General features: G+C 48.9%; 1 protein-coding gene across 13 annotated transcripts in view; it reads right to left on the reverse strand.

Annotated features, from left to right (window-relative positions):
• Msi2 (musashi RNA binding protein 2) overlaps window positions 1–27,316 on the reverse strand; it is a 369,528-nt gene that overhangs the window by 20,783 nt on the left and 321,429 nt on the right. For 11 of the 13 annotated variants that reach the window (XM_048365273.1, XM_048365277.1, XM_048365278.1 and 8 more), the window contains 3 exons: window positions 26,964–27,078; window positions 17,598–17,672; window positions 3,432–3,494 (listed from right to left, as the gene is read on the reverse strand). In XM_048365273.1, coding sequence (XP_048221230.1) covers window positions 3,432–3,494; window positions 17,598–17,672; window positions 26,964–27,078 — 253 coding nt within the window. Of the gene's footprint in view, window positions 1–3,431; window positions 3,495–10,420; window positions 14,423–17,597; window positions 17,673–26,963; window positions 27,079–27,316 lie in introns of those variants that run through there. The other 2 variants (XM_048365284.1, XM_048365285.1) reach the window with 2 other exon arrangements.

Consider the following 27,316-nt stretch of genomic DNA (forward strand, 5'->3'; position numbering starts at 1 on the left):
GGCAAGTATAAAGCACAGTAAAGGGTCCTGGCAGGGGCCGGAGATGGGCAGGGGAGGAGAGGGGAGGGCCGTGGGGCTCAGCAGCTCTGCAGACTGATACATAGACCCACCTGTAACGTCATCCCCCCAAAATAAAGCAGCCTGAAAATCTGAACCACTTCCCTCCTCCTGTTGGGGGAGTCATGTACCAAACTGGATTTAGGTTTGGATGGGACGTGATGAGGCTGCTGGACTGAATGAACACAAGCAAAATAAACAAACAAACTCTGACTGAGCACAAGAAAGATGATATTTTCAAACTACCAGGTGAAGGTAAAAGAAAAGTGACCACTGATAGTGAAGTTATCTAGGAGTCAGCAGGACCTCCCTTGGTGGGGGGTGGGGGTCACCTGAGCCCTGCTCACCTCAGGTCCTGGGGAACTACGAAAAGGCGGGCAGGTTGGCCCAGAGGAGTGGGCTGAGGTAGGTGCAGAGCTCAAGCTCCCCGCGCCACCCCCCCCCCCATCTCCTACCTTGGCAGCACATCCCTGATGGATACCAGCTACCATTCTGAGCCAAAAGGAAGCTGCCTCCTATCCACAGTCCTTAGCAAGTGCTTCCCACCTCAGGAAGGGCCCCATAAAGCCATCACAAAACCAGAATGGTGGAGCTAGGCAAAAAGACAGAAAAAATTGCATTCTATAGGATGCCTGCTCCCTAAACCCAAGCCTGAGAACCCTCAGTGGGGGCAGAGGCTATGTCTTTACTATGTGGAGTCACCTGCCAGGTATAGCATGCAGCCAAGCTCCAGGAAGGAATTCAGAGGAAGTTGGGAACATGCACTGTGTGCTGAGCTCTCAGAATCAGGATGCTGGCTCAGGCGGCTGGAGGCGCCTCCTTAGCAGCTGGGGAGGAGCTGGGATGAGTGGCCCAGGGTAGTACAAGGTGGTACCAGCAGAACTGGGTCATCCGTCCCATGGGTCCCCTTTCAGGGCCCGGACTTATGCGCATATCCTCGAAAATCTGTGTAGTCCTCCTCAATTAGCAGACAGCTTTTGCTAATGAAAGGCCACTTACAGATAAATCACTGGCCAACCTACCAGAATCAGAGTGCAGATCATTTTCAAGCAGGAAGGTGACAGTTGCCCTAGCAGCCAAACTGTGTTAAATGAAAGGCAAGAGTCTTTCCTTCCCCAACTTTATAACCTTGCTCCAGGTCCAAAGGTGGGGCTGAAGGCTCGGCTACACTGTCTTATCATAAATAGGTCAGACCATGTGGTAGCCTGTGACCCTTAGGTGACACTTGAGGGGCTTCCTTGTAGCTTTCTGGTGAGCTTGCACCTTAGAGTGGGCAAGTCCAGTTAAGGATTTATTCTTTGCACTACTCCAGGTTGGGGTGGGCAGGTGGTTGGGGAGCACACTCCTGAATACAATTCACTAACAGTGCAACGATGAACATGGCTGACCTTGGATGGCCTGTGGGAGATTTCGCTCCCAATGGAAATGACTACAAATAAAACACCATTGATCCTGGAAAAAAATGTGTGGTTGGAGATGAGCTTAGGGGTTAGGAGTTAGAGGACGGGTGGGTGGCACTCTGGCTGGGCGTGAGGGGAGGTTCTGTGAGAGGACAAGGGTGGGCAAAGGGGGCACAGACTGTAGGGAGACGGCCCTCAGACTTGCAAAGAGCCCCATGCTGCCCTTTAAACTTGCCATGAAGTCAAGGAGAACAGGGTGGGATAGGGAGAGAGGCAGGGTTAATTGTGGGTTAAAGTTTAGTTTCATAATCCAAGTTATAAAAAGAAAGAAACGGAATGGAAAAAAAAAAACAAAACCAAAAAACCAACCAACAACACTCAGGGGAAAAAAAAAATCTCAAGATAGTTTCTCCCATCCCAGGCACAGGTAGGACTGAGGCTTTTATTTTTTTTGAAGACAGTAAAAAGCACTCAGGTTCATAAATTGGCCAAAATAGGGAGATGCAATGTAGTTGAGTACACTGCCCAGGGACCCAGGGGCAGAAGGGGAACCTGGCCAGAAGGTAGTTAGGGGCTTTGGACATCAGTCAGGGCAGATGGAAGCTGAGGATGCCCAGCTTTTGGGACCTGCCTGCCGTTCACCAGCTCTCTGGCCCCTCAGCAGCCCCCTGAGAATTCTCTGCCCCCCCCACCCCCCGCCTTGGTTCAACAAAACCCCATAGTTAGAAGGAGTGGATCCTTTGTAGCTTGGAGGCAGTGCCAGTTTGCATGGAACGGATTTTCACTGACGTTTTCTAATGGGCCTCACTGTGCCAGTGTCTTACCACTCAGGGTTTGGGTTTCTGGTGTTTGCCCTTTGGGCTTTTAGTGCTCGGTTTCAGCACTAGCTCCTTCACCAGCCTCCCTGCTCCCCCCCCACCCCTCCCACAGAGCCCTGTTATACAAACTCAGTACTTCCCTGGGTATTCCTGCACACTGCTAGGGGTAGGGTGGAGAGGCGTAGGATAGGGGCTGAGCTGCAGCCCCATGTGTGACACAGGCCCCAGTGCCTAGGAAGGCAGAGGGTACTTAGCCTCATAGCACTGCTGGGGTAGTATTCCCAAGTCATTTGTCACTGGGGTTCCAGGCCTCTTAAAAAGGTTGAATTTGGGCTGGGGATATGGCCTAGTGGCAAGAGTGTCTGCCTCATATACATGAGGCCCTGGGTTTGATTCCCCAGCACCACATATACAGAAAATGGCCAGAAGTGGCGCTGTGGCTCATGTGGCAGAGTGCTAGCCTTGAGCAAAAGGAAGCCAGGGACAGTGCTCAGGCCCTGAGTCTAAGCCCCAGGACTGGCCAAAAAAAAAAAAAAAGTTGAATTTGAAGACCAAAGGGCTGGGAGAGAAATGCCTGATTCTCTTGGTAGCTGGAACCCAGGGGATTGCCTTAATTACAGAGTCAGGGGACAGCTAAGACTCAGCCCACAGTGGCTTTCTTCCTTCCTTCTCTGAGATCAAGAATCAGCCCATACTTGGCCTTGGGCACGGGGGCGGCGGGGGGGCCCTCTGGGAGTCCAACCAATCCAACAGCCTGCCTGCCAGGTACAGCAGGGGCCCAGAGAACAATCTAGTACCTCTCTGGCACTAAAGTCAAGGAAGGAAGCTTGGTAAGCCAGCCAAAGCCAAAGAAGTCTAGTCCCAGGGCCCAGAATTAGGCCTTGGGTGGAAGGGTAGTCCAAAATCAAAAGGAAATCTGGTTCGCCTTAGCCAATGGGACCATCATAGTCACTTTAGGTCGTGGTCCCAGCTGATTGATCCTCAGCAGCCGCTGCCTTGGGTGCCTGGGACTCACCCATGCCCCCTGTCTGCCCTCCCTGCCCAGCTGAGGTGACAAGTGTTGGACAGACGCAGCCACAAAGATCTGACATGGCCTTTACCTTCCCCTGCACACTGGGGCATGCCTGGGAGCCACCTGTCCCGCACACCTTCCTACCTGATCCTCGTGCCGCTGCCACTGCTGCCGCCGCCACTGGTCCATAAGCCGCTGCAGGGAAGCCTAGAGAGAGAGAAGGACAAGAATCAGACGGAGTCTGGACAGGTCCTGGGAAGCCCCCAGCCAGGCTTCCTGTCCCCAGCTCACCCAGCAGACAGGCCTGGAGAGAAGTATCATGGGTAGCTTTGGGCAGGACACAGATCAGTGGCTCTCAGGCTTCTGGAAGGCACACAATAGCTCCCTATCCTCTGAAGACGGGGCTAACTTCCCTGTTGACTCTGCACTGACAAACCATTGTTCCCAGACTGGCATACTGTTTCTTACAGGGAATTGGTCTCAAGTTCAGCTGCAGCTGCAGGCAGCAGGAGGCACTGGAGGTAACCTCTAGGCAGGACAGGCACTGTAGCCTAGAGAAAGGACAGATCCTTTTATTCTCCAAGGCCTCAGCCATCTCAACTCAAAACCTCATTGCAGTAGCATCTCCATCCCCAGGGAGAAGTGTGTGGGGAGGGGAGTCCCAGGTGACTGACTCCGTGTGGATGGAGCCAGGTGTGGAAGGGCTAACAGGGCTCCACATGGGCTGACAACTGTGGCACTGTTTCATTTCCTGGGGGCTTAGTTGTGGTTCTTCTGACTGAGGCACACAGTTAGATGAGGTGAGCACTGGAGAGTCTCCTAGGGGTCTCTGGGGTTTTCTGATCAAAGTTTGTGCTCTCTGCAAACACCCTGGGTGGCAAAGCTGGGCCAGCCTGGAATAGAGTTGGGAGGCTACGTGGCTACAGAATGTCTAGATGAAGGAAGAAGTGGGCCCAAGTCCCCTCTGCTGGGCTTCTCCAGCCATCAGCATGTGCATACATAGCCACACACTGGGACACACACAGACCTACTCCCACAGACATAGAGATAAACAGCCTGTCATTAGGCAGACACTTGGTGGCCTGACCAAGACCTACTTCCAACAGCTGTGGTTTTTAATGATGTGCCAGGAGCCAACCACAAACTCAATAAATGACCCCCAATGGAGCCAGTCAATTTTAGCCATTGAGTCTTTGCAATAGGGGACATCTACAGGACAGAGGAAGACATGCACACAAGGGGAGGGAGGAGAGAAAGCAGAGAGAGAAAGAGAGACATCCTCCAGACAGAGTGGTCTAGAAGCTCACTAAGACTACTGTCCTATGCTACGTGGTACTACCAAGGGTAAAGAAGATCACAGGGGAACAAGCTACTCTAAAAAGGTCGGGCTAAGCTACTTAAAATGTCAATGAAAAGAGACATACTTGCATTTAAATATGGTAATAGGGCTGTTGAAAGGGGAAAAAGAAAGATCCAGGTGAAACAAATGTACAGTTGTCCCAGGCTGGGAAGGAGTCTCCCAGTGAACCCAGATGGAGCCCAGGATGGGACCCCGACCTAGTCCTCTCCCCAGCTCTTCCAGGCAGGGGCTAGCTTTCTGAAGATGTGGTGTGGCTGGAAACTGCTGAAGGAAAATAAGGAAGAAGTCAAGTTATGTCCCCCTGTCCCAACCTCTGTACCCTGGTTCCTGCTGCAGGCCCAGAGTTGGGTTCAGGGGATGCTGCAGAGGAGGAAGCAGGTGGGGAAGAGGAGGAAGGTCAAGTTACTCTTTCACACTCTCTTACCACAGACTTGACACAGCAGGTTTCCTGGGAAGCATGAAAAGGTGGTGGCTGGGAGAGGGTAGTGCGGTCAATAAGATTTGCTAACAAAAAGATTTTTCTGGAGTTTGAGCACATTTTGGACAAAAAGTCTGAGAGAAAGCAGGGGTGGGGATGGGGGTGGAGGGAAACCCCTTTATCCGAGAAAGGAAATCCACTGTCCTTCCTTGCAGATAAAGGCTCCTATTGGAGACTGATTACCAGACACTGCTGAGGGCCATCCAAAAGGAGGGTGAGTGGGTGATGGGGTGGGAAGAGATAGAGTCAGAAGTCACCCCCCGAGCCTCAGCAACACAGGATACAGTTCCCTGGTGGCCACATACACACTGCTGAGGGCTCTGCTGAGACACTGGAGCCTTGTGTCCTTCCCATCTATCCCCCTTAGAAAGTTCCTGAGGGGAGGAGACTGTGTCTACCCCAGCATCCTCTACCCAGGACCACTTTCATCCCAAATGTTCCCCATAGGACTTGGCAGATGGACAAGCACAGGTGCCTAGCAATGTGTCATTTTAAAGAAGTATTAGTTGCCATCATGAACTTACACAGATGGCATGCAACTACCACTCCTGTCCTTAAGCCTGGACTTTTCCCCAGGAAAGGCTGTTCAAATGGTCCCATGGTGGAAGCCCTGGTTAAAGACCATTGGTGCAGAGACCTGCATTCCTTACTAGTATGGTGGCCTCTAATCCTTCACAATGTCCCACCTTCACCATGGGTGTCATTTTTATACGAGGCAAGCACTCTTGCCACTAGGCCATATTCCCAGCCCCATGGGTGTCATTTTTAATGGAGCTACATAGCCACAGCTCCAATGACAGATGGGAAAAGTGAATGGGCATGGGCTGATGCCCCATATGTTAATCCTACAGAAAGGAGGGTAATGACAAATCTCATGCCAGCTATAGGCTGGCATTGTGGGCCCTAAGAAATGCAGTATATTCCAAACAGGGATGTCTAGGGACGAAACAATGAGATGCTAATATGATTCCAGAGTGGACATACTGTGTGGCTTGTAGGAGCCAAAGAACCACCAAAGTTCCCCCAGCTTGGCATCATAGTCCAGCTCCAGTCCTGACTGACTCCTGCTTTCATGTGACTTGGGCAGGGCATCTCTCTCTCTCCTCTCTGCTGCAAGGGTAGGGGGTGGCAAGATGACCTTCACTGTAGACCTTGCACTATCTATGTAAGAGCAGGACACACCAAAGTCCTCTGGGGTTGGTGAATGATGTGCATTTCTATTCTTTTATTTTTGTTGTTCTGGTCCTGGGGCTTGAACTCAGGGCTTGGTATTGTCCTTTATCTTTTAAACTCAAGGTTAGTGTTCTACCACTTGAGCCACAGCTCCACTCCTGGCTTTTCGTTAGTCAATTGGAGATCAGAGTCTCATGGACTCTGGCAGACAGGCAGGCTTTGATTTGTGATCCTCAGATCTCAACCTTCTGAATCCAGCTTTTGCTGGGCATTTTTGGAGCTATGCTTCTTCATTGCAAAATGGAAGCCAATAATGCTTTTTCATTTCTTTTTTGAGATGATAAAATACCACACCTACATTTTCCTGCTTCGGTGGCACTTCCTGGTTCTGCCTTACCTAAGCAGAGTTATTTTTATATGTGTATTTTATTTCTCTTGCTAGGTGACACATTCTTCTAGGGCAGGGAGGGACACCGTCGCACAGCCCACTTAGGACCCAGCTTATTGTCTGTGCTTCCTGGCACCAGCTGAGGATGGTCAGGACGTGTGGATGCGGGCTGGAGTCACTGCTCTGGTTCAAGGATGGATGAGGGCAACACTTCACGCAAGCCCAACAGCCTCCTTATTCTCTTAATCATCGTCCTGGGCTGGCAAACTGGGTCTTACTTTATGTCCAGATGGGTTTGGGCTGAAATCTTCCTACTCGTACTTCCCCCTTATCATTGAGGATGACAAGCATGTAGCACCACATTCAGCCACTGGTTGAGATAAGAGTCTCAAAAACTTCTTTAACTCTAAGATGGGTTCAAACCAAGATCCTGCCCCTATCTTGGTCTCCCAAGTAGCAAGGATTACAGGCTTGAGCCATCTCACCCAGCTGGCTGGAACCTTTGCAAGCCAAGGTTGAGGATCTTCGGCATTCACAGTTTAAAAAGCGCTAGTCTTGGTGTACAGCTGTGCAATCTATCATCCCCTCTACCTTGTGGGAGCAAAGGGCCCCCTGAGAACACAGTAGAGGATCTAGTTCTTGTCATCAGTCCCCTTTGTGAGCCATCCATTCAGAGCAGTGGGGCTCAATCCTGTCTAGAGGAGCTTCAACATCTGATGTGCTGGCACCACCCCTGCTGACAGAATCAGATGGAACTGGGGTCTATCTTTTAAAGACCATCCAGGAGATTGTAGTGTAATGGGGACAAGCTTGGTAGAGTAGAAGCCCAGGGCTATTCTCTATTCTGTAACGGGGAGTGTATTTGGGTCATGAACCTTTTTCTTTGTCTCTTCTCCTACTCTTATTAGGGTAAGATGCTAGGCTAGAGGCAGCTGCCTGGGGTATGGCTCTGGCTCGGTCAATATTTATTTCTGTGATCTGGAATGAGTCAATAGATTCCTCTTGTCCTCTGTGCCTCTCTCAAAAAGGACAGATGATAATTCCTAGGCTCCTTATTGCTCCAGGAGGGATATGTTTCTAGAAGTCCAAGATGAACAATTCCTTCCAAGTTGTGCTTGCTTATTAACGTGCTCTCCACCCCATTTCCAACACCCTCTTGCATCTGCCCACCAGTGATGTCTATAGATGGTTCAAACATTCTTGGCTAAATCTAGTGTTGCTTCGCTGAATCCAAACGCTACAAAATAAGCCACCAAAAGAAGAAACTGTCACCCAGAATGTAGGAAACATGTCCTACACAAGTTTGGAAACATGGCCATCTGTCACTCTGGCTGGCCCAGGCCGCTCCCCACTCCTGGGCAGGCCTGCCTGGGGCGACAAGGCGAGTGCTTTTACAAGAAATGCATGGCTCTGGTGTCTGTGCAGAGGAGAGGCTGGCGGCTGCCACGGATGAGGCTGAAAGTGGAGGACCCCAGAATTCACATCAGAACAGAGTGTTTGAAGAGAAAAATGGATGACTGAAGGCATCCATTACCACCACCAAACACTGACAGTTTGCAGTGATGGAAGCTGATGAATGGTCCATGCAGAAAAGAACAACATGAGTCCCGAGTTCCTTGGCATTCGGGAAAAGAATCTGACTCAGACACACCATTTCGGAACTGAGACCAGCTTTCCTAGAGGGCAGCGAGAGCAGCATCTCATGGAGACCCCAGACTGAGGAGACGAATGCTTCCTGCTCAGCCCTCAGATACAGCAGAACATGACACCTCTCTCTTGGGAGAGGAACATGTGGCTAGGGCCAGTGATGGGCTAGAGGAGGAGGTTCTGTGGTCTGCAACTCTCAGTGTATTAGTACTTTTAAAACAGAGTGGGAGCCAGGTGCTGGTGGCTTATGTCAGTAATCCTACTCAGAAGGCTGCGATCGGAGGATCACGGTTTCAAGGCAGCCCTCATGGCAGGAAAGTCCAAGAGACTCCTACTGTTCCTTAACCAACAAAAAGCCAGAAGCAGACCTGTGGCTCAAATGGAAGATGATCTCCAACCTTGAGTGAAAAAGCTAATGGAGACAGCACCCAGGCACTGAGTCCAAGCCCCAGGATTTGCATGACGAAGTAATCAACAGTAGCTAAAACAAGGTGGGTGATAAGAGTCTCACTGCCCACTTGGTCTAGCTGTGAAAACTGATCTAAGTACTTAGTGACCCTCGCCTCTTGCTACTGAATTATCCGCTGCCTCCCTGTGCTGAGCCAGAGAGATACGTTTAGGTGTCTAGCCTACCATCCTGTTCATGGATGTGATATTTGGTATCTATAGAGTTTTAAATGATAACACTTAGAATTTGGTTGTGAGCAGTTCAGAAGAGTTTTGTCTCCAGTGCTTGCTCTAATGCTGAAGTTTTGTAGGGATCAGAGAGCCTGGCTGGAGTGGCCTCAGCCCTGTGATGTGGTCATGAAGGTGGGAATAGGTATCCTTGAAGTCTGGGGGTTGTGCCTATCAGAGAAACTGATTCTTCACTACCTTCACTCACATGCACCCTCTTGCTAGCTTCCCCAGCTCCTTGAGGAGGCTCAGGGCTAGAGTCTTTCTGGGTCCTTTTATCAAGTGGAATCCCATTTGCTCCTCTGCCTCCATAAGTAACCTATAAAAGCAGGGCCTGTGACATGGTGGGGACCTAGTGACTGTGCTGGATTTAAAAGCTATGGATGGATAGAGGAATGGGTAGAGTAGGCATAGGCAGGTGCTGGGGAGAAAAGCCTTGTACCTAGGTTCCCTGGGGTCTGCCTGTGGGGTTGCTCAAGGCCCCTGGGGAGTAACTTTTATGACAAGGGTGGGATTGACACCCCCACATCACAAAGGATCTGCACTGGCTTATGCATGTTCCAGTCTTCACCAAGGTATAAGGACCGCACCTGCCTGGAGGGGAGCCAAGGAATCAATGGAGGCAGGAGCAGGAGGGAGGTAAGACATGAAATGTTTTTTGTGCCTTGCACCTGATGGTTCCTAGACCTGGAATACCCTTCCCTTGTCTGCTGAATAAACTGCTATTGGTGCTTCCAAACCCAGCTCAGATATCGCCTGCTATGGTCTGAATGTTTCTACACTCCCACAAAGCAGACCAAGGAACCCTTACCCCCAACGTGACAGTACTTTTGGGAGGCCATGGTGGTAGAGACCTCACATTGAGATGCATGCCCTTAGGAAAGAAAACAAGAGCTCAAGACTCCACTAGCCCTTCCACCCAGGGAGGACACAGCGAGAACATGGCCATCGCAATGTATCAGAATGGCCTTTACTTGATGTTAGACTAACTGGGGTCTTGGCTTTAGGTATTCCAGGCTCCAGAAGTTTAAGAAATGTATTTCTGCAGATTTTTATCCGCAGGCTAAGGGATTGTTATAGCAGTCTACTTATGCCACGACTCTAAAGTCCTTCCTCTGTGCTTATGGTCCCTAGTGCTGTTAACATAGTGGGTCATATCAAGAGGACTCTACCTGCTCCCTAGCCTGGAAGGTTCTACTCTATAGGTGCTGAGGGCTGAGAGAGGACCCAGTCAGCTGGGGTCTCTTGGGGAAGAGGATCCTGGAAAAGTCTCTAAGCAGGGTTGTTTCCAGCCTAGGAGGAAGAGAACATTAGACACACTTTTGCCTTCTACTTGTCCTTGGCTGTTCTGGATAAATAGCTTTCCAGCCTTCAGGCCTGACTCTACTGTCTGCCCACAATTTCACACTCTGATAGTGTATGTGGCTGTTGTTTTTTAATCTGAGGCTTTCACTTGCTTTTGCTGATGACAATGAAACCTGAAGACTTGGAGAAAGGTGATTAAGTTCCTGGGATGACTGGAGAAGGTGTGAGAAGAGACAGATCTGGTAGGGATGGGGTCTCTGCCCACAGGGACAAAGGTATGGAAGCCATACCAACTCTGCCTTCCTTGAACAACTACTTTCTAAAACAATCAATCCATGCCTGATACCTTCACAAGGAAGCAGGATAGAGCAAGGACCAACCACTCCATTTAATAGATAGGGAAACAGAGGTCCAGAGATGACCTTGGCAAGGACTCATTTTCCCAACTTTCCACCTGAGAACACAGTGTTTTCACTGTGGGGAGAGAGGCTTGTATGAAGTCACATTACCTACTTATGCAGAAGAGCTTTGAGAGGCACAGAAAGCTCATGGCAAGTGAAAACTGCAATTCCTGTCGTTTTGGATGGCTCCAATTCATTTCTGCAAACGTTTATTAAGTGCTTTTTATGCACCATGCTCTGCTTTCCTCTGGGAAGAGTCAACTCCAGATTCTTCTCATGGTGACTAGGCATAACCACAGCCCTTACAAGCCTCCTACAGGGTTCATCTGGACTTGGGAGTTCATTTCTTTCAAGCAACAGAGATTCAGCTTCCTAGTTAAGCTTGCCTCTACTATTCAAATGAGAAGATAAGCCTCCAGCACACACTGGGCCAGGTGGCACCGGAGACTGGCTAGCCCAGGAGAGCTGGGCTTGTGATTTAAAAACTGGCTGTGGATGGGCTCTGAGAAGAGAGGAGTCTGGAGGGCACAGGGAATGCACATTGGAGGGCAGGGATGGGGCAGATGTGTGGGGCTCTCCCTCACAAGGGATATAGCTCAGCTCGGGGTTCCAACAACAGACTTGGGAAGCCAGTCATCTCATCTTGATATATTAAGACAGGCTTCCAAGTCAGTGAATGAGAAACCAGCTGCTGCTGCCTGAGTGATAAGTCTCGAGTAGAGGCAGAGGGTCTACCATCGGGGGCTCACCAGAGTTCTCAGACAGGCATTCTTGGGCTGGGATGGGGGAAAGCAGGAAGGGGACAGACACACGGCACTTAAATTTATACCCAAAGGTGGAGTCATCCTATATCCCTGGTTATGAGGTCCACAAGGCAGCCTAGCCTTCCCTGGGAGGTGGACAAGGCTCTGAGAACTGGACTAGAAAGAGCAAAATAGGGGAGACTGAGGCAGGAAGGGGTGTCTGCCACTGTGATGGGCTAGGGGAATGGGTGGGCAGGAGGGCTCTGGAGTGAACACTCGGCTCTAAGCAGGTTCCCAGGCCTTTATTAAGTATAGTACTCATCACTGTTTCTCAATCCTTTGCAAAATATTGTCCGCTGGGCAAAATTAACAGGGTAGTGATATCTGCCTCAGCCATCCTGTTGAATTGTGCCTCCTCAGCACCAGGGCTGTACGTGTTCTACTTCCCACAGGAAACACATATCCCTAGGCTGCGGCAATGCACCACACTTTTATCACTGCTCAAAGACCCATGACTTGCCCCAAGCTCACCTGGAAGCAGCTGCTGCTGAGAATGGCTTCTCATGGTGTTCACTCCACAGGGACAGGACTTCTCTGTGCTAGGACACCTCTCCTCTGACCATCCCCTCCATGGGAAATACCCCATAGCTGTCTCTCAGAGAACCTGAAACTCAGTTAGTGCCCTAGAGCTATCTTTAAATTGAAACACAGTACACTGAGTGCATGGCACACAGCCGCGAGTCTGCATGCCGGAGCCATTGATGCTTCTCACCAGACATTCAGCCAAGCTTGGGCTTGGCTTTGGTCATCTGAGTCAGTGCTCCAGGAAGCTGGTCCCCATTAACCACAGCAGCCATGGAGGTAAGACTTGTTTTCCATTGCCAAAGGGTAGGAAGCACAGAAATGGGTACTTCCAGAATCAGGGTGAAGCTGAGTGAGTGGTATGGGGAAGGGGGTCCTTGCCTAGGACCCATATTACCTCTGTCCTGGCCCAAAGCATCTTGGGAGGGAGGCACCAAGTCACATGTGATGCTGGCTTGGGCTCTCCAGGCTGCCCTGAGAGCACTGCAATTGAGGCCACTGTTGGTGGGTGTGGTAGAGACTTGATCACTGGGCAAATAACAACCCTGCTGTTACCAATAGAGCTGAAAGATACCAAAGGACCACCAACCAGCCTGAGGCAGGGAAAGAGGAATAAAGCTAAGAGGAGAAAAGCAAGGCTGGGGAAAGAGGGGGAACTCCTGGAAGCTTCTGCACTGTCCCCACCCCCAAAGCCTCTACTCACTCTAGAACTCTGCCTAATATGATGCCACTAATGCCACCTCTCTTCCAACTTTTCCCAAAACCTTGTATCTTGAGGACTACAAACTACTCCCATAATTCCTACAGCCTGCAGCAGTCCCCCTCTCAGATTCCTAGTAGAGATACTAAGGTTCACTGCTATCTGTTCATTCTTCCTGTGTGGAAACCAGCACAGAGCTACCTAGAATAAGGCATTTTTGACATTTCCTTGCAGCTGAATCAGCCAGGTGTTAAGTTCTGACCAAAGAGATCTAAACAGAGTGTCAAGCATGAATTCTAAGAAGTGTTATTTAAAGCAAGATGTACATTCTTATGGAAGAGTATGTGATGACTGGTGCTGAAGCAGTTTCCCTCCACTATGAGGTAGAGTCTCGTGCTAAAAAGGATAGAATAAGAAGACAGATGATAACTAGACTCTTATTATTACATCCAGGCCTCTTTACATGGGAGAGATAAATTCTTATTTAAGCCGTTACTAATTCTTGTTTTATTATTTTTACCTTTCCTTCTTCCTTCTTGTTTGTCCCCCCCCCTTTTTTTTTAATTGGCAGTAATAGGGTTTGAACTCAGGGCCTTGAGCTTGCTAGGTAGCCACTCTTATAATTTTCGTCACACCAAGCGTCCAAGTGGGACCTAGACACCAGGCCCTCTCACTTCCGGTCCAGTCCAGCCATGTTTCCACTATCCTACCGCTGACCTGCGCTTGAAAGGCAATCCCTGCACACACTCACATGCCTGGTGTGCAGATGTGGGGGCTCCAGATGCTCCTGTAGCATTCCCAGTGGCGGGCAGGCGCCACGGCAGAGGCAGGGGCCTGTGCAGCTGCTGTGCGCAGATGCTCTGCCACTGCTCAAGGACAATCACTTCGAGTGAGTGCAAGCACTGGCTGCCCGCGGTGAAGGCGGGAGGGCGGGGGACAGGCTGCAGCCAGGGGGAGTTGGCACACATTTAGACACTGTACTTGGCTGTCATTGGTACAGGCTATTTAGTGCATTCACCTCCCCCGGAGCGAGAACAGGACACTCTCAAGCTTAGAGATGGTGGGACACAGCATGTCCATGGTAAACAATTTATTTTTCTACCTCAGTTGCTTACAGGGGAAAAAATAAAATAAAATATCATTAGGGAGTAGCACAGATACACTATTTACAGTGGTGGAGAAAATCCACAATGGATGAAATGACTGTGAGACAACAACCAGGACAAGCTCACCCAAGCAAACAATTCCAAAAAAAAAAAAAAAAGTCAGTGGAAATAAATGGAAACTAACCAGTTATCTCATCAAGCATCTTTAATGAGATGAGTCACACGGCACACGCTGGGTCTCAAGGACGCTGACATTCAAGTGTATGAATTTGCTCATATCCACCACATTAAATGGGGGCATACAGGTCACTTCTCAAAAACACAGAACAGACAAAGGGGTGACTCCTGCAGGTGCAACTGAGCAATCCTCTATTAAGCTGAAAGAGTGGGGGGTACTTCAAAGAGGCAAGTATGGAGGGGCGGTCAGAAGCACAGGAAAAGGTCTTCCTGGGGTGACCATAGCCTGATGGAGATGGTTCTCAATGCTCTGCTCCTTCCTATCGCAGTGTATCACTAGGAAGGCGAGGCCAGCACAGGCAGGGAAGGAGAAGCTCCATGTGGGTTTGGTGCCTGTGGGCTCAACAAGAGGCAATGCCAGAGTGACTCCGCAGCACTTCTCAAAGACAGATGTTGTTATTATGGCCACAACCACACAAAGATTGTCCACAAAGGACAAAGACAATCAGATAACACTTGCACAGGTGTTCTTCCCTATTGTTTCCCATGTTTTATATAGAAGGGCGATGTGTGTTCACCACTGTCCACCACAGCACATGGGTGCTCCAAGTCATACAGCTGCAGCCCCCCTCTGCACCTCTAGCAATTCAAAGCTCGCCGCTTGACATGCCCACCAAGCCCGTTCCATCATTAGTCTTAAAAACCTGACACCTTTCCATACCCCTTAAGGAGTCTTGACAAAGTTGGAGAAGTGTTTGGACCCTGCCATATTCTGGGGAAAGGATCTGGGAATGAGAGGTGTGTCATTCACTATGCATACCGGAGAGGTAAGAAGGAAGAGGAGTGGAGCATGAAGTCTGATTTTTTTTCCCCCTTAAACTTGAGTGAAGGAAGCATAAAGTCTTTTCCAGGATTAAAAATGAGAAACAGAATATTCATTAGAACAGGTGCTAGGACAGGGTTTTGGCAGGCCCTGACAGCAGGTGGAGTGGCCCCAGCAGGACAGTGTCCTCTCTAGAAATGGGAACAACCCCCAATTTGTTATGCCTTTCCTAAGAACTAGTTGATTAAAAAAATTTTTTTGTCTTGTGAAATCAGCAAACAGTCTGCAAAGTGAAATAAAAAACAGAAGGGAAGAGATTAAGTGAAAATGGGAAGTCCAGAGGGGACTGTGACAGGATGTGGGGACCACTGATCACAGTCACAGTTCTAAACTTGCAACTGCTCTGCACGATGGACGAGCAGGCTGGACACCTGGGCTTGGGAAGGGGCCATTTCCAAAGTGGCCAGCTGCCACCCAGGTTTTCCACAAGAGCAGCTCTCCACTCTTAAGCTTATCCAGGGATATCCAGTCCTCTTTCTTGGGCACCTCATTTATTCTCAGACTCCTACAAGGGAGGTAGAGGCCAAACTGTGGCCTATGTGCCAACGAACCAGGGAGTACTGTCTGTCCATTGCAATGCTTGCTTTCTGCCCCATTCACACCTAGGGACTGTGCTGATTTGTAAGCTGCAGGAGCTAGAGCCATGGGGAGCAGCATTATCTCAGGGCACAATCAATCCACCCCCCCTCCACCTCCATGCAACCCCATTTCAATTTGCCCAGCCTTGGCTTGGCTGTACTTGCATGCCTGCTTGCTTAGGGCATACTTAGAATATAGGTCATAGAGACAGACTTCTACCAGATGTTTCCTGAGCTGGCTCATGGTATCCCTGAGGGAAGGTTCTCAGAAAACACAGGGGTCTCTCAGTATGGAGTTGTTTGTTGTCCCCCAAATGACTACAAACCAACTTCTCCTAACTCTGCCCTTTTGGGACCAGCACTGAGCCATAGGACAGTGATTGTGAATGGAGGCAATGAGCATGCAGATAAGCACAGCACCCTCTCAGGGAGCTGCAATGGGTCAGTCTGTGTGTCTCTTGAAGGCATGGGTTAGACAGAGAACAGAAAGCAGCCTGCAGGACCTGCAGGCTGGATAGTGCATGTATGTGTGTGTAGTGGAGACCATACATCCTTTTTCTGACCTCTAGAACAGCATGGTCCCACTGGTCTGCAGGGTGATGGAAATGTTCTGTGTTCTGCATGTGGCTGTGGAGTAGCTATAATGTGGCCCAGAACACTTAACTACTGGAATTTTCCTTTTCACTACCAATTTACTTTAAACTAAAATGTTAGTGGCTAATGCTATATACTACTGCACTAACAGATGAAGGGATTCGAGGTTGACAGTGGAGTATAAAAAGACAGCCCTCTGGGGCGGGGAGGTTGTGGGAGGGCTGAGGGCCACCAAGGACCTTTGCTGTTTTCCTCTCAGGTAGGGAACTGCCTTGGCCCCAGAGGGAACAGCAGAACACCAGCCTGCCTTGCAGCTCTCTTATCTCAAGCCCCCCTCCTCTCTGAACCACACTATCAGAGAGGTGCAGAGACCTTAAAGATGCTACTCAGCCCTTGCTTATGAAGAGAGTGAGGCCCCGAGAAGTGCCACAGTCACTTGATTAATGGGTGCTAGAGTCAGGAGGGAGCCATGGGGCATGGCCCAGAGGATCCTAAATGCTTCCTGTAACCATCTCCTGATACACATGGCCTCGCCCACTCCCAAGAGCTTGTGGCTAGCTCCAGTCTCTCTTTCTGCCCACCCACCCCCACAGGACACCTCTCAGCTCCTTGAGCCCCTTAGAACTTGATGCTCCCAGGCCACCCAGTCAGCCATGTGGAAGTGCAATGACCTGCCAGGAGTGACCAGCCAGGAGCCTGGCTCCATGTGGAGCCTGTCCTCAGTGAGAACTACAGAGAATAAATCTCTTCCCAACAACCCCTCTGGATATCCCAGCTAAACTGTCACCCAGATACTAGGTACCCTACTATATTCCCATCTATACCCCATGTCTGGGAACCAAGGCCCCCTTTGTAGGGAGAGGCAAAGCTTTCTGCAGTGTCCTCCCCCTCCCTGTCAGACTATGCCTGCCTCGGCTACTGCCCAGGGCCTGCCAGTCACCTGAGAGCTGAAGCTCGAGCACTTGGGTATGAGCAAGTATCGTTGAGTGCCTGCGGTGGCTGGACAGTCAGCTCACCCAGGGCAGATAGGGCCCCCCTACCAACAGCACATACCAGAGGGGCCTGGAGCACAGTGGTCAGAGCCAAGTGGAAGGAGGAGGAAAGGGAGAGAAGGTGGGAGGGAAGGAGGGAGAAAGGGCAGTGGATATCAAGCATATGGAGCAGGGAGGAAGGAGACAAGCAGTGGGGTGCCACACAGTGAAAGAAAGCCCTGGATCTCGAGTTTAGTCTCCAGCAAAAAGAACCCTAGAACAGGCTTCAGAAAAAGGAGTTGGCCAGGGGCATCTTGTTCTCTTCCCCCCCCCCCGCCCCCCGCCATCAAGAATGTCTTCAAACTCTCCAGTCAATCAGACACTGAGCTGCTTTCTGATCCTGTACTAAAGGGAGGTGCAAGGTGGCTCACACAAGTTGTCTCTGAAATGGAGGAAAGTGCGAGCACTGTCCTCTTTCAAGGCCCTCCCTGCCTCCAGATACAGCACACCTCCCCAGTTTCTAACATCCCAGGAGTCCAGGGCACTTACTTGGGAACTGGTAGCCATAGCTAGGTGCAAATCCGGGGTAGCCTCGGCCATAGGTTGCCACAAAGTTGGGGTAGCCTTGAACACAGAAAGAGAGAGCTGTTAGACAGTGCCCTCAGCTTTGGGGTATAATCCCGAGGTGACGCACACATTCCAGAGTCATTTTCCTTCACAGAATGACTTGTCTCAGGGGAGGATCTTTGTACCCAGGTCCCAGTCACAGCTCTCCTGTGGCAGGAGTGGGAGGTGGGGCTGTCAGCCTGCTGGTAACTAACCCGTATTTGGGCAGCCAGACCTCCCAAAGCCCATGCACTTTCTTGAACCTGCAGAGTAAATGCCACATATTAGCACCAAACACAGGGCCTGCGCCGGGCTCTGACATTTGGAGAGCTTACTCTGAATGTACTTTACTATAAAGCTGTTGACAGTAGGAGATTAAAGTCCTTGTAATGTCTCCTCCAGAGGTGGTGGACAACAAGGCCAGCACCAGGCCAGGCAGGGGGTTCTCTGGGGTGGTGGTGGGGGGGGGGGGGGAGGTGTCTCAGGTTAGTGGTTTAACCTGAGGACTGGTAGACTTTTGGCCTTAGGCAAATGCTGGACCGACATAGCCATGGGCTGAGGATTGGGGGAGACAGCAGGGTATGTCCAAGCACAGCACACCACATCAGTGCCAGTGTGTCACGAAGTCCTGGGGAGAGCCATGGGGAGCTGGGTGTGTGAAAATGTGCACCATGAGGCCTGACACAGGTGCAGAAGCCAAAGCCCCGTTTTCAATGGTACGTCATGGTAAGCAGTTTTCCCAGAGCCTTGTCTTGGCAGTATACCTAGAGTGATCAGTTACTGAAGGCTGTCTGGGGAAGCCGCTGCCAGGCTAAGCACAGGGTGCAGAGAGTGCCTGCTGGAAGTCCTGGTGTAGGTTTGATGTCTAGCTGTCACTTCAGCTCTGGGTACTTCATTCTTCACATCCCTGCCACATTTCCAGCTATAGTGATGGCCAGTGTAGCTGGGATTTCCTGGGTCACAGCAGGTTCACTGTCCCTGCTGGTCTTAAGTACCATGGTACCACCTGACCACTTGGCAGGGGAAGCTCAGGACACCTGAACCTGCCCTGCCACCAGGCTACTTAGCCTCTTACTTTGGTTGCCAAGGTTGATGCCTGTGGCTTTGGGGCTGCCAGTGCTGGAGTTCTTGCTTTGTGAGACTTGAGAGGCCACAGGCCAGTGAATCCAGGCTCAGCCAATACAAGCCTTCCCCAGGTGCTGCCTCTGGAGCCAGTGGGCAGAGGAAGAGTGAGGGGCGCTGGCTCAGAATGTATGCTGGTGCCAACAGCAGCAGAGTTCAGCATTTGGAGGGGGCAAGAGTGGCCCCCTGAGCTGGCCATTCCTGGGCTGCCTCCCAGCATGAGATAAGACCTCTCTTCCTCCCAGCTTCCAAGCTCCTGCCTATGTTCTTAGTCCTGTTCTTAGCCTCTGGTCAGTTCTGTACACTTCCCACACTCCTTGCAATGATCTCCTTCACTGCTTCCAGCAACCAGGGTTGCTTCTGTAGTTTCCACGAGAGCTCTAGTTGAGCACCATTTCAATGAGTGGGTTCCAGACAGCCTGGAAACCTTCCAACAGCAAAGACAGCAAAGACAGCAAAGACCATTCACCTCATGTCTCCATGCTCCCTCACACTCTTAAACAACACTCCTGAACATCAGCTCTAAGGTCTCATCCTTTATTTTCCCAGTGGATTCTCAGTGCTTTCTGACCCTGTGAGTGAGGATGGGGGAAATGTGTTGTTCACCTTGTTTGACAACACACAAAGAGCCAGGCTTTGCTCTTCTGATGCCAGTTCAGGCTTTTATACCTCAGAGGTCCAGAGCTGAGACTCACCACTATTCCCATCTCTGCAGATGCTAGTGGTGTAGCTTCTGCCTGTGACCACTGGATCCAGAACATACACACATGGATATGGAAGTCAGGAGATGGGTTTCAGTCCTGCCTCAGACCCAATACGATACTCTTTGGGGATTACTATGGTGGGAATGCCCAAGACCCCCAAATTCATATGCTGGCATCCTAAAACACACATACCTTAGGGAGGTGAAAAGGTCATGAGAGCAGAGCCTTCATGGATGGGATCAGTGCCCTTTTCAAGGAGGCTCTGGAAAGACTCTCACCTCTTTTACCAGGTAAGGACAGTGAGATGCTGACCATGAGAAAAGGGCCCTGGAATCTGCCAACACAGATCTTGAGCTTGGATTTCCCTGACTCCAGAGCTGTGAGAAATTAGTGTTATATATACACAGAACAGAACTTATGGAACTCTGTTGTAGCAGCATGACCTAAGACAGAACCTTCCCTTTCTCTTGGAGCCTGAGTTTGCCACTTGCAGAAAGCTTTGTGAGGTCCTTTGTGGCTCAACCAAGAGCAGCTATGGCTCTCTCCCTTGCCTCAGCCAGGGGCTTCTCAAATATGTGTTCACTGAATTTACTAGCCAATTTAGCTGTCTCTGCTTCCATAGGCCCTGCACCTACTCTGTCCCTCACACCTGTCTCATTGGCAGACGGCTGCCCAGGTGAGACAGAATATCCTAGCAGTGTTGTACTCACTGATCTCTTGAGACCCAGGAGCTAAGGGGGATGCTGATTTCAGGTACCTGATGGGAAAAGGAGGAAAAAGAGAAGAAACGGTAGTCCTCAGATGCATGCACACTGGCTCCTTCCTGGGTATTTATTTCATGGCTGGGCAGCTCAATTCTTCTTCAAATAAATCACCTGCTATCAAATTGGATCTTTCAGCTCTAGATTTTTCTAATACCATTATTTCAACAATATTGATGAACGGATTGTATGCAAACAGCCAAACCACTGCTGCCTAGGGGTTTTCCTGATGAAAAATGTCCCCGTTACTTCTAACTTCAGAGGTGGGGGTGGGGCCACGGGGGTCTTAAATATTTTATTGTTAATCTGACAGCAGAACAGCAAGTCCCTCTCTGTACTCAGGACCCCCACATGATCCAGTCATATATGCTTTCTTCCTGGCATACCCTAAGAATGCTTGACAAGGAAGAAGAAAAAAGAAAAACATGGTCATGTTCACCCTAACTTTGAGCCTCATCCCACTCTTTTGGGACAGGTCAACACTGTCATTTCCTGAGGAAGATGAGAATTGGGCACCTGCAAAAGTAAGGGAGACCATTTCCACACCCCCATTGCTGAGCAGTCTCTTGGCCAGGCAGATGAAATTATAAATTTATAATACAACATTACTTCAATTTTCCTCTTCATTTACTGCTGTGCAGCCCAGCTCTGCTCCAGCGGCCCGCGGCCGCAGCCACACAGGGGAAACTGGCGGGCTGCATATCAATAGCACATTATAGCAAGCCCATGTGGATGCTCCATCAAGCCACATTACAGTGGGGTGACCCAGCCACCACTTCCATTAGCAGCTGGGCCCCTCCCTCACTGGCCATTGCACAATTCATTTGCTCCAGTACCCTGGACGCCTGATCAATCCCACAGTAATTATCTCTTGTCACTAAAGTTAAAAAAAAAAAAAAAGCAAGCCTTCTGCCTGGATGATCACCTTTCATGCAGGCTGGCTTTCCATTGTGACAGAAATCAACAATAGAACTTGGATGTAAGCTTCTCTGCAGGACCCATTTTGGGGATGTTAGTAGGGCTCTAGATCTTTGTTCCAAACCTTGGATGGGTCCCTGATTTATCTTCTCTTGTGCTCTGCTATTCAGTTACTCAAGAGTCATGGAAAACCACTCTCACCAGGCACTTGACTTTAAAGCAACCAGAGACAAGGGCTGTTTATTCAGGCAACAGCCAGAGTGTGAGATATCTATGTGACATGCAGAATACTGCTAGGGCACCATGATAGCTCCATGAAGTCTACAAAGCAGACCAAAAAGGGCCAGGAACCTTTCTAAGACAAGGAAGTGAAGGCCAAGGTCTACAAAGACATTTTGCTCCCCAAATCACCTGGTATCACAGAAGTTCCTTTAAGCCTCAGCTGCCTAATTTAAGCTAAAGTTCTGGTAGATCTTATGATGTTAGGGAGTACCAGCAGATTATAGCTTCTGGCCCTTCTTACAATTACTGATTGATTGGTGCCAGTCCTGGGGCTTGAAGTCGGGCCTGGGCACCAAGCTTCCCTGTCCCCACCCCCCAGGGCACTTGAACCACAGCTCCACTTCTGGCTGTGTGGCTGTTGTTGTTGTTGTTGTTAAGTTAATTGGAGATAAGAGTCTCACAAACCTTCCTCTCTGGGCTGGCTTCTGTGATCCTCAGAGTTCAGCTTCCTGAGTAGCTATGATTACAGGTGTGAGCCACTGGTACCTTGTGTGATTTGCTTATTTTTCCTTTCAATTTAAAGGGCCTTACTTAAGGGTGAGACTCATGGTTGAGATTGTACTAAAGTTTCTTGGTATAAGTGTAGATAAAAATGCTTTTGCATAAAATGGTTAGCTGGTCAACTGTATTTCTCCATTCCCCAGCCCGCCAAAGTGAATCTTTATTGCAAGACCTTAGCAAGGTGCTATTTCTCTACCAGCAGTTATATTAACAGTATGTGTCCAATGAGGCCACGAGAGTTAAAGGCAGGAGGGGATTATGTGGCCAAAGGGAAAGAAAGCCAAGAGGAATCAAGTATATCAACAGTCATGTTTTTGCTTTAAGTCTATTTTCATTAAGAAAAACTAGGGCAATTCTTTTGCATCTTGCTAGCTATCTGTGGGCACTCTTGCTGTGGGAAGTACAACAGCATCTCAGGGGCTGTAAAAACACCTTCTCCAAGGGTGCATTTACTTTTGGTTCTGTCTGGCTGAGAGGCAGGTGACAACATCTAGGGATCACCCTCTTCTGCTACCTGACATGTTTAAAAGGGATTTCCATTGCGAGGATGACCCTATCCTTCTATCAAAAGCTGTAAGAGCTAAAACCTAAGCAGGTATAGGTTTTCCCAAAAGACACTGGCGGTCATACTAAAGGAGATCAAGAAGGAATAACTCTGCAATTTTACCATATGCTCATCAGACATTTTCCATGGAGAAAATCTAAAAAAGGTATGAAATCCATTCCATGATGGTCAAATCATTCATAGGCCAGGACCCAGGCTCCCAAATGGGTATCACTTCTCTGAGATCAGAGGACTTTTTCTCTGTTGTACATTCGGCATTTTAGACAGGTGCCTGCCAGGCATTTAGTACACACTCAATAAATATTTGGCAGTGGGCAGGGTCCTCCTCATCTAAGAGAACCTGAGCTGCATGATTAGGCGACACGAGGGCAGCCTAGGGAGTCTTCAATGAATGTGTCGGAGAGGCTGCTGGGAGATGGTGGCCTGACTGTGGGGTGACAGGCTCAGTAGACCATGAGACAGTGAGCTCGCTTCTTAGATGCCCGGCCTGACACATCCCTTCTCCCCAGACTTCAGCTAGGCAGGTGCCTAGCCAGGATCTCTTGGGAGACCTTACTCAGCAGACATTGATGGCCTCAGTTCACTGGCTGGGAAATTCAGGAGACCTGGGCCGCAGAAGCCTGGAGCCAGCTTATGGTCTTTGTCTTGAAGTCAGGCAATGCAAGGATTCATCAGACTCTCGAGCTGGAGCTGAGAAGGCACCACAATCGCTACGGCACGTATCACACATGCAGATCTTGCTAGGCAGAAATTGACTTCCAAAGGGTCCAGGTGTCAGCCACCTAACCTTGCAGTAATGTGCCAAAGCCCTCTAGTACCTGACTTATAACAGTTCCCAGCTGACATACAACTGCACCTTAGTGATGTGAAGAGATGTTCCTCTCTCTTACATTTTAACTTTTCTGTAAATGAGACCCATCTCAGTCAATGTGGTAAGACAGCACCATGCAGTTCACTCATCATTTTTGTTTTCTTTTCTGAATGGTACATGAAGGTTTACCTCACTAGCCAGGGCATCTAAAATTTCAAGAACTACTGCCTTTGCCATTTAATATTCAGTTTCACTTCTGCAACAACTCCATATAGTGAGGTGATTGTCCCATGGATGGGGTGTGTGTGTATAAATGAAGACCAGAGAGGCCAAACCACTTCTTCCAAGTTACACAGCTGACAGGGGTAAGGAGTCCTCTTGCTTCCAAAGTCCTGAGCTCTTCCCCCTGAGCTACATGGCCTCAGGCTTATACTATCAATTCCACAGGAATAGCTCTCTGCTTGGTTGAGGCTGTGAACCAGGGTAGGCTGGGGCAGGACTGAAGGTTCAACAGAGTTAAGGCAGGCAAAAGGGGAAAAAGCTGTAAGGAGCAGGGTGGGGGTGGAGGGGCTGGGGGGGGAGTTGACAGCAGGAACAAAGGAGCTCTGGGATACAGTGCTATTTTTAACTAACACTACTTTACCATGGCTCAGGAAAGACTACTTGAAACATGCAGGGAAGAATCAGGGCAGGTGACTAAGCATCTGGCATTCAACACAGTCATTTCTGAGCAAGTGGGAGACTAAGTGTCTGCAGAAGCCCAGGGACCTTGTCCTGTCTGCCATCACCTCTGCAGGTGCTCTCAGAATGGGGCCACTTGGGCTGTCCACTTACTGCAGGGCACAGCCAACCCTTGAGGCCCCAAGCCATTACTCCTGTCCTTAGCCTCAGTTCCACTTCAGTATCCTCATGTCCCCCAACACTACTCCTTGAAGTGAAAGGCCCTGGGCTTACACATCCAGTCCTGCCCAGCCCAAATGTCCCTGCAGGCTCTCCAGACTCCCCTCCACCCTTCCTCAAATGATCTCACGGCAACCCAGGGTGGTAAGGATGAGCCTCCTTGAGAGGAGCTATGGTGTATGTATCTCTTCCTTAGACCACAAGCTCCCCAAGGGCAGGGATATGGTCACCTGATTAGACACTGGATTCCTAGTGCCAGCCCAGGGCTGGGCACACAGTAGATGCCGACAGAGATTGTTGTGAATGCCTTCTGGCCCTCTCCCTGATGTGGCTCCTATGAGGACAGTCCTGGAAGCCCTTGTGGTTGGGGGACCCAGGCCTGGCTATCTGTGGAGTGGTAGCTTGGAGTTTAGAGTGATGAATACAGAAGTGTTTTGGTTCTTTCAGCAGTTACATGAGCAGAGATGGCTTGACTGCAACTTGTGCTTCTCCTCAGTATACAACCAGTGCATTCTTCCCAGCCTAGGAGGGCAGTGAGGTAGGTGAGCACTTCCTGCAGATCTGGATTCCAAACAGGCCCTCATTTATGCCCAAGGCCTCTCTACTCAATTTCAATTCACAACTTTAAAAGCCAACAGGTGGCTCAACTTTTTTTGTCAGTTGTGGAGCTTGAATTCAGGGCCTGGGTGCTGTCCCCAAGTTATTTTTGTTCAAGTCTAGTGCACTACCATGTGGAGCCACCACAGCACCACTTCCAGTTTTCTGGTAGTTAACTGGAGATAAAGAGTCTCACAGACTTTCTGGCCTGGGTTGGATTTAAACCATGATCCTCAGATCTCAGCCTACCGAGTAGCTAAGATTAAAGGCACTACCCGGCTGTTCCAACTCTTTAAAGTATGATTTCAACATTTAAAATGGTCAGTTTGAAATTATCAAGGTTCTTTCTGAGATACAACATCAAATAAAATAAAAATAGGGCTGGGAATATGACCTAGTGGTATACATGAAGCCCTGGGTTCGATTCCTCAGCACCACAAATGTAGAAAAAAGCTGAAAGTGGCACTGTGGTTCAAGAGATAGAGTGCTAGCCTTGAGCAAAAAGAAGCCAGGGACAGTGCTTAGGCCCTGAGTCCAAGCCTCAGGACTGGCAACAAAAACAAAACAAATAAACAAATAAAATAAAAATAAATGTGGTCGAGTGGCTAGAGCACCTGCTTAGCAAGCATGAAGCTTTGAACGCAAACCCCAGTACTCTGTCTATATATAAAACACATCTAGCCTATGGAACATCACAATACAGTGTGCAGTGGAGTCAATCTCATAAGAGAGGCTAACTATAGCTCACCACCACCATCTATCACCTTCAGGGAATATGGGACCATGTATAAGCAGCATTCACTGAATCTATATTGCATTCTCATCATTGTAAAGTAGAACATTTGTTAAGTTGACTCACTGTAAGGTGAGGACAGCCCTGTGTAACATACTGTTTGTATTACTGCAGCTTTGGGCTATGTTCTGGTATTTGGTCAAACCAGTGTTTTCTCATTTTAAAAATCAATTTCCTTATTTATTCCCACATGTTTCTTCTTCTAGGTAAGTTTTAGAATCATCTGGCAAGTCTTTAAAGAACTCTAATAAGGTTTCCCCGCCCCACCCCCTGGAAACTGTTAATTCTAAAAAAATTAATTTGAGGGGGAATTAATATTTTGGCTATTTTTAGCTATTCTCAAATGGCATTACTCTCCATTTTTAAAGTTATTCAAAACAGCTTTACCTGCCTTTATTATTTTTACAGACAAATAGAATTCTATGTAAGACCAAGAAAAGTTTTTATAAATTTAAAACTAAGCCAGGAATGATTTAAACAGCAGCAAATCTGAAAATATAAAGAGCTTATCAAAAAATATAGAAGAGGGACTCTTAGCCAAACTAAATGAAAACCCATTAAAACTAGACAGCTCATGTGCCTGAATGGAATTTTACCATTAACTACCATTTATCCCATTTAATTAGTATTTTCCTGACACACAATAACTTCCACTAAAATACCGCTCTCTCTCGCCTTGAAATTTCTAATTATTGTGGCGACCCACACCATTCCGCATCTCCTCTGCTTTCCTCATCTTTCATGCCATTTAGGCAGTGAGATTTTCAATTATCTGCGCAGGATGGACAGAGATACCTTTAAGGAAAGGGGCATATAATATGCAACTCAATTTCTCTAAAAGCCAGGAGAGATCATTTTTAGTCAGAACAAACACACTTTGTCTTTCATCATTTTTTTTTGCAAATAAAGAGTAAAACAGGCTATTTAAAACATCCATTTAAATGCAAATTTTGATATCCCAAGAGAAAAATGTTAATCATTTAAATAGACAGGATTCCCTCCCACCCATGCCACCTCTACTCCTCTCCCAAGTTTTAGAAGATGTAGTCTGAGTTCACACAGAAGCCAGTCAGGAGTCCTTAGATCTTAGAAACCTCGAGTGGGCTAAGAGGGCCTAGGCAAAAGGAATGACTTGTGCACAGGAAACAACAGAGGGTAGATATAAGTCAGACACAGACCAAAATGATATGCATATATATATATATATATATATGTCTACCTGGTCATCCTCATTTAAAGACAAGGAAGCTGAGGCTCATACTATTTTCATGATTGCCAAGTGACTCTGATGTGCACACAGACCTCCATGCAGCCCTCCCTGTCCACCATTACCCCTGACCCCTGTCCAGACTCACCTAGCATCCCCATACCAAGCATGAAAGCATCCATGGTGTAAGGCAGCCCCCGGGCCCGGCCTCTGGTCCCAGGTGGAAACATGACTTCTTTCGGCTGAGCTTTCTTACATTCTACCTGTTAAACAGAAAGGCCAACAAATGAGATGCAAATGAATTCCACGTAAATGTCAAATGCAGAACTGATCTGGTTACGAGCTAAGTTATTTTTAGACTTGCTCCTTACTCACTGTAAAAATAGCCATGCCGAGTAAATGGCCTGCAAAATAAATATTTAAGAAAACACACCACTCGTGCAAATCCTGCTTTGGAAAAATCTACAAGGATGAAATTAGGTTCTGGAAGGGCAGCAAGGG

The sequence above is a fragment of the Perognathus longimembris genome, chromosome 17 (assembly GCF_023159225.1).
Source record: "Perognathus longimembris pacificus isolate PPM17 chromosome 17, ASM2315922v1, whole genome shotgun sequence".
NCBI lineage: Eukaryota > Metazoa > Chordata > Mammalia > Rodentia > Heteromyidae > Perognathus > Perognathus longimembris.